Source organism: Rhinoderma darwinii, chromosome 4 (assembly GCF_050947455.1).
Source record: "Rhinoderma darwinii isolate aRhiDar2 chromosome 4, aRhiDar2.hap1, whole genome shotgun sequence".
Lineage (NCBI taxonomy): Eukaryota > Metazoa > Chordata > Amphibia > Anura > Rhinodermatidae > Rhinoderma > Rhinoderma darwinii.
This window is the reverse complement of record NC_134690.1, coordinates 322,307,600-322,318,761: the sequence shown is the minus strand read 5'-3', so window position 1 is coordinate 322,318,761 and position 11,162 is coordinate 322,307,600. Positions and strand designations below refer to the sequence as shown.

The 11,162-nt window shown below is 40.0% G+C and overlaps 1 protein-coding gene across 2 annotated transcripts in view; it reads right to left on the bottom strand.

The window, feature by feature from the left end:
• Positions 1-1,539: 1,539 nt before the first annotated feature.
• The window catches only part of FEZ2 (fasciculation and elongation protein zeta 2), a 100,365-nt gene continuing 90,742 nt past the window's right edge, over positions 1,540-11,162 (bottom strand). The window contains exons 9-10 of one of the 2 annotated variants that reach the window (XM_075862779.1): positions 9,528-9,565; positions 1,540-8,933 (exon numbers count right to left, since the gene is read on the bottom strand). In XM_075862779.1, coding sequence (XP_075718894.1) covers positions 9,555-9,565 — 11 coding nt within the window. In that variant the 3' untranslated portion in view covers positions 1,540-8,933; positions 9,528-9,554. The remainder of the gene's footprint in view (positions 8,934-9,527; positions 9,566-11,162) is intronic. The other variant, XM_075862778.1, reaches the window with a different exon arrangement.

Below are 11,162 nucleotides of genomic sequence, written 5' to 3'. Positions count from 1 at the left end.
CTTATACTCTTTTGGAACGCTCTGCACCTTTTGTGTCGCTATATTCTTAGAGCAAGAACTTTATTTTTTTTTCTCCAATGGATCTGTGTGAGGGCTTATTTGTTGCGGGACAATCTGCAGTTTTCATTGGTACCATTTTGGGGTACATCCAATTTTTTGATCACGTTTTATTCCATTTTTTGGCAAGCAAGGTGACCAATAACCAGCAATTCTGACAATGTTTTTTATTCTTATTTTTACGACGTTCACCGTGGGCTATAAATGACAATTTTACTTTATTCTGCGGGTTGATACAATTACAGCGATACCATATGTATATAGTTTTTCTTACGTTTTGCAGCGTTTGCGCAATAACATCCCTTTTTTAAAAAGGTTATTTATTTTTTGTGTCACCATATTCTGAGAGCCATAACTTTTTTATTTTTCAGTCCAAAAAGCTGTGTTAGGACTTGTTTTTTGCGGGACGGGTTGTAGTTTTTATTGGTACTGTTTTGGGGGACTTTTTGATCACTTTTTATTCCATGTTTTGGGAGGGGTGGTGATAAAAAACAATGCTGTTCACCGCGCGGGAAAAGTAATATTATAGTTCGGGTCGTTACAGACGCGGTGATACCAAATATGTGTACCTTTTTTAATGTGTTAATTTTTTTCCTATAATAAAAGACTTATAGAAGAAAAGGCAGTTTGTTTTTATTAACTTGAAACTTTTATCCCACACTTCTGATATTTACTCTAATGCATTGCACCACACACGTAGTGCAATGCACTAGAGCTGTCAGTCATTCACTGACAGCAAGCCTATTAGGTCCCGTCTCTGGGCGGGGCCTAATAGGCTATCGTACGTGGCAGACCAGGCGGCTATTGTTAGGCCTCAGGTTGCCATAGTAACGACCGGCAGCTTCACGATCAAATCGTGTCGATCGCTACAAACCACTTAGAAGCCGCGATCGCGTTTGATCACGGCATATAAGGGGTTAATGGCAGGGATCGGAGCTAGCTCCATTCCAGCACGGTGTCCACTGTAACATACAGCGGACACCATCTTTCTATTGCAGCAGGAAGCCTTTTAGGCCCCGCCTCCGGGCGGGACCCACAGGCTTCCGTACTTGGCAGACAGGAGGCAGTTGTTAGGCCTCCGTTCTGCCGGAACAGCCATCGGAACTCCGCAATTTGCATTGCGGGATTCTGATCTGCTAGGAAACACCATAGATGCAGCGCTCGCTTTTGAGCGCTGCATCTAAGCAGTTAATCGGCTGGATCGGAGGTCAGCTCCAGTCCTGGCCACACAGCAGGGTGTCAGCTGTAATATACACCGGACACGCGATGGCAATGGTACGGGCTCAGCTTTTGAGCCTGCATCAGCAACACAGTGTATCAGTACATTGTGTTGCGTTAAGTCCTTAACAACAACAACAACAACGTACTATTAAGTTGCATGTCGTTAAGGGGTCATTAAATATCACTTCTGGTTGATGGTAATCTATTTGCACAAAAGATAGAAAAGAAATCTCAGACACAGATGCACATTTATTCTGAGTTTATTTTGGTTTTGCTTTGCGTTCCATGAAGGAAAAATAATACTCACCAAAAATACACAGAATTGAGATAAAGTATTAGCAACGTATGTAGGTTACAAAATGGAAACACATGAGAAATTAAAAAAATCAGGCAGCAGCATACAAAATCTTTTATTTACACACATTTTATGGGTAGAACACTGAATATAACAATGTTTTTTATGGTCAGTTAAAAGTAAAAAAAAAAAAATATATATCTGTTTTATGTGGTCTCACCCAGACCTTCAAAGAACAAATAAACTGGATATTGATCTATTGATAATGAACAGTGTGGGTGGAACATGCCATACCAGCTGGTGTACTTATGAATAGGTTAATGTGTCCTACATGCGGTCTTAAAATTGTCGTAAACGGTGCAATATTTTGGGCTGATGCAATGATGGCATAATGGGACCTACTTCTGCTTTCCTAAATGGTTGAAAGTCTGACTGTGATCATTTCCTCCCACACTTAGTGTACATTGGCACTGCTCGCATACTAGGGGTCTGAGGACAGGGAGAGGTGATCTCAGCTTAGCAGCAACTCTGCTATAAAAATAGTTTTAACCAAAAAGGCATAAGAAAGGATTAGCCGCTACTGCCTTTCGACATAAATATCTGACTATAGTTTATAACCTGATTTGGCGTTAAAAGGAAGACTTCGGATTATACCTAGTGCAGCGCCTTCGGAGGTGCATAACAGGGCTTCTCTCTTTGGTGTACTTCTCCTTGTGTCATGCACCGCCCCCTCACCCCCTGCACTAGATAGAACGCGGAGTATATGTTTTGCCCTCAGTGTTCCTCTAACAGGACAGTACACTCCAGCTATTTGCTACTCTTTAACTGCAAGTCCATGTTGTAAAAATCTCAGATACTGGAGGCACCTTAATGAATGTCAGTGAATTCTACTCAATTACAACTAGAAATTTGCAATATTATATTTATTGTAGGCCCTATAAATGTCTGGCACTCTAAATGTATTTGAATGGGTGAGAGCCATTGTACTAACGACTAAAACCATTTCTAACCCGGTTTACATGTGGACCTCATAAGCCAAGCGCAGCATCAATGGTGTAAGAATAGTGTTTGTTATTACACAGTAAAAGCCTATATAAAGGGTATCAAGATGGTCTGCCAACACCGACCCCTCTGAAATGCGTTATAAAGCCATCATAGCATTATTATTCCTAATGTAAACATGCATTTATTTACAGGACTAACATTACTATTCCCTTTACAAAACCATGTATTGCTATATTTAATATCCCAATCCCCCTTCTGGGTTTCGATAAGTGCTCTATAATTGTAAAAGCATCGTTCTAGCCATGGTCTTTGCGTAAGATGGCGCTGCCAGCTATGCAGCCGAGTAAAAACCAAACCAACCAGATGGCTTGTAATGCTGGCCAGCAACTCAAGTTTATCCAAAATATCCTTCCCTGATAAACTGACGAAAACAAACTGGTTTATGAAATTTCTGCCCAACTTCAATATAATTTTTCCATATAATCGAACACTAATAAAATATTCTGCAACTTCCTGCTGCATCTTCCACTTCACCCCCCCTCCTGCTTGTTCTGATGAAACTTTCTCCCTAGTTGTCAATGACTTCCTGTATGGGTGACTATGCCGACCTTACATGTAGCCGATACAATAACTGTGGTCACTAGCAATTCTTCCAGTCGTGTTATTGCATTATCTGGGAGGGTAGATGACAATTAGGGCAAACTGAATAAATATGCCATGGCATATGGCATTTTTTTTTTTTGCTCAGTGTCTAAGTGGATCTTCGGATCGGAGGTAAACCGGTTTATATGGAACTGTAAATTGAAAGTGCAGGAGCGCTCTGAAGCTGGAGAAGGGAATTTACAGGAAAATCCAATCCCCTTGGAGCCCATCAAAAAAAACATTTATAATTTGACGGCTGCAGTTTTTGAGCTGTAGTGGATTCTTTTAGTGAGTATCTAAGGGTTTTGAAGATCATGTATTTCCAGCATATATAAGCCTGTATTCCCTCACACTAGAGGCACACTTTGGTTTAAGAGTATGAACACGCCGTATTTGCTATAATATTAGACGAAAACAACTGGATATTTTAAGAAGCATGATAAAAAACGTGTTCGTAATCGAAAGCAAAGGAGACCATTGAGTTAATAATTTTGCTTGAGGGTTTTCTTAGAAAATGTAAAAACATTAATGTAAAACCTATGAAATGCCGGTTTGCCGAAAGAAGACAATGAGATTGACGTTCAAGGCACTTTTCCAAACACAAGATAATATCCAATTATATTAATAGGTTTTCCCGCTTTTAGGTTTATCACCGGATTTAGAATCCTATAAAGGAACTGCTTAAGTGTTGATCCACTTACAGATAAAATGAGCGGAGTTCAGGTGGGAGAGGGGTGCAAAACATCTACTGTATATAAAGAATATGAAGTTTTACAACTTGCACACAAGACACCAGATGACCTGATCTCGAACGAGGACCGTAAATATCTCAAATGGGAAGCTCATATGTTGTGCTAATTTCTGCGACTGAAATTCACCCCTTATATCTTAATAGGGTTCTAAAAAGGTCATGCTGCAAACAAAAACCCCATTCAGGAGTACGGAACAGATATTCAGTTGCAGAAATTTTTGCAACACACTACCAAGCGTTCCAAAAAAAAAAAAAGTTTCTGCATTTTAGCTGCTGCTATATCTAAAAGAAACAGGTCAGCAGTTTTAAGGTCTTAAAATTACTGACTGCGCTATATACAGCATGGGGTCATGTTGTCGGTCATGCAAGTTGCATGACAGAGAAATCTGTTTTGATGTCCCTAGGGCCGCGATCATAAGAGCAACGGAGACGGCCTCTTCACGTTCGGTGCTTCGGGCTCTCTGGACTGATTGTTGCCAGTCCAATCAGGAGACCGCTAGAACAGTCACTCTGAGCAGAGTAGCACTTGCAATCGCAGCGCCAGGGACATCAAAACAGAGATTCCTCGGTCAAGCAACTTACCTAACCGACAACATAGGTATAGTTATGCAGCTCTCCCCATCATGTACAATAGAGCCGAGTGCTCCAAACTGCTGACTGGTTCCCTTTAAGAAATGCTGTTAAAAACTTGCAGTTGTAAGGGCGATTTGGATTTTTTCTTAGCTGCTCCCTTGTATTTTATCTCTATTGACTTTTATGGAAAAAAAACTGCTGCAAAAAAGACCACAAAAAAAACAAAACACAAAAAGCGTGATTTACTATAATTGCAAAACACACAGCAAATCAATGTGTAGTTGACTAACGGTTAGCCGCAGTTTTCTGATGCAGTAGCGTTTTTCCTTTATGAAGCATCACTTCAGTACACCTGAATGTATTCTTACCGTATTTGTAAAAAGTAGAAATTAAAATCGAAGCCTCAGTTTAACAAAAAAAACAATGTTTTAAAAAGGAACAGAGTAAGGCCTCATGCACATGGCCGTGCCCCATAATCACGGCCCGAGATTGTGTCAACAGGCAGCCGCAGGCCGCACCCACATTTTGGGGCCGTTCTCCCATACAAAGTATGGGACCACGGCCCGTAAAATACGAAAAATAGGACATGCTCCATAATTCCCGGCACGGTTCTACAGCACGGACACCTATCCATAGCGATACGGAAAGGTGTCCACGGCCAATAGAACTGAATGGGCCCGTAATTATGGACATTTTTTACGATTGTGTGCATGGGACCTAAAACTGTATTTTGGCTAGTTCAGGGCCTGAGGGGACGGAGCATGACACAGGGATTCAAACAGAGAATCCCTGTGTAATGCATCTACTCCTGCGGACACTGAACCAGGCATAATATATTGTATCAAACTTGTCCAGTGTTCCTTTAAGGCTGAATTCAGACGAAAGTTGTATATGTCCGGGTGACATTTGCAATTAAACCCCTGCTTCTTTAACATTAACATAATATAAAACCGAAATAAGATCAATATTAATTTTAGAGTTTTGAAAAAAAAATAAAAAAAAAGGGCATTGTTTACATGATTTATATAAAAGGTTTATTAAAGATGTAATCCATCTAAACACGGGTTTAGAAAAAAAACAAAAACACAAATTAATACTGCAGACAGAAATGGGAAAAGACAAGGATTAACTGTTGCCAATCTTACTTTGGTGTCAGCATGGTGCCAAACCAACCCTAAACAGGCAGTGCGGTTGCTAGGGATACCCAACTATAGTCTTATTGATAGGGTTAGGCAGGTTTCATATTAACCTGGTCTTCAACTCAAGAAAGAATTGCACTGAACTAGAGGCAAACAATGGAAAACTCTTAACCTACACCCAATAGCCATGAACGTGGAAGGAGATTCACTTTAATTACACCGGACAATTGACGATAGGTTCAAAATGGCTGACAATTCAGACAAATCAAGCGATACTGAACACTGACAGTTCAAGGTATGGGTAGCCACCGTTCATTCACTACATTTTTCCCATATCTTGTATTCATTAGACTATACATATAACACTGTAAATTGAAGGAATTTTTTGTTACTTGACTATTAAGAGTCAGCAATAAATGTGCAATGATCTAACCTGCATGTACAAGTAAAACACGGCAGGCAGTGAGGCTAAGCCGGAGACACTTAACGGTCTGAGCTGCAATACCTCACAAAGGCCACATACAAGAGTGGCGCTGTTTGTGGGAGGGAGAAGATTGTTTTTCTAATATACTACAACCACTAACATGCAGGCAAAAGGTGCTGTGCAATGGAAGAACTGTCCAGGTCAGCTCAGTGTGCTTCTTCACCGAATAGTTCTTCTTGCAACCGCCATTACCAAACATTTTGGTTTTATAAAATCTCCAAGATAATTTATATATACGATGCCAACTGAAATAAGGGATTTGAAGTGTTTAGGACACGTGTACAATTGGTTGGTGAGTTTCTATGCAGAGAAGTATAAATGGAGGAAACGTCTGTTGCCATCATCTAATAGGTTCCATACTAGTGATACAAAAGGTAAACATTCATCCGTTATTCAGAGTCAAATGGACGTGCTACAAAGGCATCCCATGACAGTTTCAACGGAGCATGTGAAGGGTCCATGAAAAAATAGGACAGGTCCTATTTTTTTGTGCTTCACGCATCCCTCCATAGACTCTAGTCTATGAGGGATGAGTGATAACGCGTCCCGCACGGGTGCACCTCAGATGTGAACAAGCCGTTTTTCACATCCAAGGTTTTTTCTACGTTTGTCTGAATTTAGCATTATAGGTTGTATTCTTTGAACAAATTTTTAATTTTTTATTATATCAATTTTTTTGGTGATTTGAAACAACTTAAATTGGCTAAAGTTTATGAATTTAGGTATTGAGACACGCAGAGACACACAGGACCATCATTCACCGCAGCAGTCAGTGCAGTTGACCTGACGGAATCGGCTTTGATGGAACGATACAGCATCTATGTATACAGAATATATAGAAGCTGTATCTTAAAAAGTGCAATTTTTTTTTAAATTTAAAGTCAATTTAAAAGTTGTTTGAAATCACTAAAAACGTTAAAAAAGTTGTACATAGCTTTAAATACGGCCACAAAATCCATTTCCACTATCAGAACTACCCGTGAAAGTGCATCAAGTACAATTTGCGGAGGCATCAATAATGTTGACTCAAATAGTACGTATAAATAAAGTGCAAACACGAAGGTAGTTCGTTCCTTGCACTTTTTATGACAAAGGAGAGATAGGTAAATTGCTAAGAAAATTACCAATATGTGTTGGAAAACCTTTAAATGCAATATGGACAAAGTGCTTGAAATATTCCCATATTTCAATCTCTTTTAGAAAGGGACACAAGATTGGACTGTGAATTGTCACATTAAGGTCTCCGTGCAGGAAACAGTAGGTTCAATGGTGAAGCTGCACAACACATCACATCACATCACCACTGGCTACATAGTCAACAAAAATAGTTTTGAGTTTTTTGACGCAGAAACCATGCCGCAAAACGCGCCAAAAATGCCTCCCATTGATTTCAATGAGAGGCGGAGGAGTTTTTTTCCCGCTCGCGTCTCGCGGGAAAAAAGAAGGGACATGCCTTATCTTCAGGCGTTTACGCCTCTGACCTCCCATTGACATCAATGGGAGGCAGAGAAAGCGTATTTTGCTGTGTTTTATGCCCGCAGCGCTCAATGGCCGCGGGTGAAAAACGCTGCGAAAATCGGCGTGCAGGCAGAGGAAAATCTGCCTCAAAATTCCAAACTGAATTTTGAGGCAGATTTTCTTCCTGCAAAAAAATCAGTGTGAACCCAGCCTTAAATCTTCACCACCTTTTTTTGAGTTTATTTTTATTCTGTGCATAGTAAAGAAGTAAACAAAAAGAGTATACTCTTGCTACATGGAAACTGGCAACATGCAGGTTGGCTCAATGACATGAATTTCTAATGCACATTGCTAGTAGTTTTTATATTAAAATCAGACTATAAGGATATTTTATGCGCAAATAAGCATCAGGTATGAACATAAGTCAACCTGACAAGATCTGTCAACAGTAGCTGCCATACTGATGGTTCCTATACATTGACTATTTGAGTTGGTAAAAATGTACTGAAAAATACAGCAACATGAGCTAGGTGTTATCTTTACTGATTATATAGGTAATGTTAGAGCAAAATAATCGTAAATTTAAAAAAAAGTTAGGCCTCATGCACATGGTCGTGCCCGTAATCAGCTCCTGCGATTGCAGGCACGGCCGGCCGCCGCATTTTGGGTCACGTGCATGGGGCCTTAAAATGTACTCTATCCTGAAATATTATGAGACTTTCTGAAAATATAAAAATCTAAATAAAAACGTGTGTACGATAAAAAAAAAATATATATATATGCAATTAGAATTTGATCCCTATTGTACAATAGGATTAAACTCGTCATATTGCACTAGTGGACTAACGCCATCTATTCAGTAAAACAACGACAATATCAAACAGCTTTCTTTCCATTTTTAAAACTATCAAAAAGGGACTTTTTTGTTTTTGCATGTATTTACTGTAAAAATAGAATTCAACACATAAAAACAGGCTAAAACTGTACATTTGTTCTAATCTCAAGGCGCACATTGGACTACTGTAGGAAGAGCATGCCCTGACTTAGGAGGGACAGATTCCCTGTATTCTGCACCATTACTATTGGGATCTCATAATACTTGGCTATCACAGACAACATGAACAGCTGGTAACTTATATCAACATGCTTAAAATACCAATTGACGTATAGAAATAGGAGGCTGATGATGCAGATACAGCTACTGGGGCTGCTGACGGAGTTCAAGGTCTAGGTGATCCAGGGAAAATGCGTCTCATACACAAGTGACGACCTCCTTGGGAGCCAGGGTCTCTTAGGTAGGACACAAAACTGCAACAGGAACAAACGGCAGAATTACACAAAGAGTTTGGGAATGCGAACATTAAAATAAATGAACAGTTACAACACAAGACACTAAACACTTCCCTACAGCACCAGTCTACTACTACACATGACCACCTTGATAAAGGACATGTCTTTTACATTTACTCTACTGTCACTTTGGGACACCAATAATATGGTCATTTTTTCCCCCAATCCACCAATTATTTTTTGTTAATGGTCTGCTGGAGATTGAGGCATTGACATAAATATCCCATTAACGAAACCAATATAAAGAAAATATGAATTTGACACCTATAAAACATCAATTTAATTTTCCTTATAAATGTCCTTACATCGAAAACCTGTTCTGTAAAAGCATTTATAATGCGGCCACACGGGCAGAAGTCTTACAGCTCCAGCAGCTGGGTGAAGAGGGAAGGATCAGGTTTTATGGGATATTAGACTCTGCTTATTGATAGGGTCACTGAAGATCTCACCCCAAAATGCCAAATGTTGCTCTATGAATGGGCAGAATCAGATTCCACAGGCATTATCGGGATCCGAGTTAAAGACATGCTCTTCACAGTCTCAGTCACACACCTTAACAAACCTCATAGCCATCCAGTATTACACCAGGGCTAGCACAACGCAAAAACAAGAGAAGTCAGGAGAAACAAAGACAGAAGAACATACAGAGAGATGAGAAACAAACATAGATGTGCAATGTCCGGGGGGGGGGGGGGGGGGTTATTGCTTCAAACTTTTAAAATCACACAAGATCTCTCTGGATTTAAACATTTTCAGATTTGGTTCATATTAAAAAAGGGAATCTCATCAGTACGCGCAACCATTAAGAAGCATATCTTACATCATAACGAAGCTAAAGTAGTGGGTGCAAATGCCTATGATCAGAAGTTTCTTAAGACTTTCCTAACTTCAGTAAGCACTGAGGGGGTCTCACATAATATTCTTGGGACTTAAAAACAAAAAACATTTCAAAAGGAATCTAAAAGTGTGAGCCATCTCCACTGTGCTGGAAGGCTGAAGGGTAAAGGATGGCATGGGAATCCCCACATATAGCTAGGAGCCGTGTCTATTTTGTTGGACAGATTCATCCATGCACTGTACATAAGTGGAACGTATAGCATTTGTCCTGAGTTTTTCCCATTTTAGGCATATCCACTAAATAAATCATAGGGGTCCATCCGCTCGAATCATGTCGATTGCAGAGAAGTGGCTGTGTATCCCTGGTCACTCTTCATTACAGTCTATTGGAAATAAGCTATTTCCCTTTCTCCCATAGACTATAAAAGAAAGAACCACAAACGCACAGCCAGTTTTCTGTCATAGATGTGGACCCTTGTTCTTGGCACCGCTGGGATCCCGGTTATACCCCACTGATCTTCCACTAATTTTAATGTTGCCATATGTAAGGTTCCCATATATTAATGAGTCAGCCCTGATAAAAGTTCCTCTTTACAATCGGAAGCCCTAAAGATACAGAAATCAAAAGAGTTGGAAAAATCCCAAGAGCCAGTTAGCCAATGCATGTAGGAAATTGCTACTAGTGGCTTATTTATTTTATATTAATGTTGCCGATCCACTAAAACGTATAAATTGGCTCCTGGAGTGACCTAAGTCTATTTTCAGATTTGCATTTTTCAGCTAAATCGGAACAAAAAAAAAAAACAGTGCCGGATCAGTCACATGATGGGCATCCATTGAATTTAGTCAGGTTCGTTGGGTCTCCGATATTTTTTCCAGCATCTTTTACGTGATCGGTGACGGAGCATTCTAACAGATCCTCCAATGCAGATGTGAACACAGGCTCACAGGTGTTTCTTTCGCCTCAATAATAGAGGAGTGTTAAATCGCAGGATATTAGAAGTCACCTTTAAGACCAATGAGAAGGTAAGTCTGCTAGATAATTTTTTTATGGCTTGTTCTACACATTTATTTATGCGGACAGTAGTTATGTGACATACAGAGCCGGATGCCACATTAAGGGGGTTTTACACTGGGCGATTATCGGGTAGACGAGCGTTCATAGTACGCTCTTTGGCGATAATTGCCCTGTGTAAACAGGGCAGCGATCAGTAGATGAACAAGCAAACGCTCGATCATCTGCTGGTTGTATCATTTTAAAAAAGTAAAATATTATTGTTGTTGGCAGCACATCGCCCTGTGTAAACTGCGAGAGGCGCTGCGGACATAACATGTGGGGATGAGCGATCG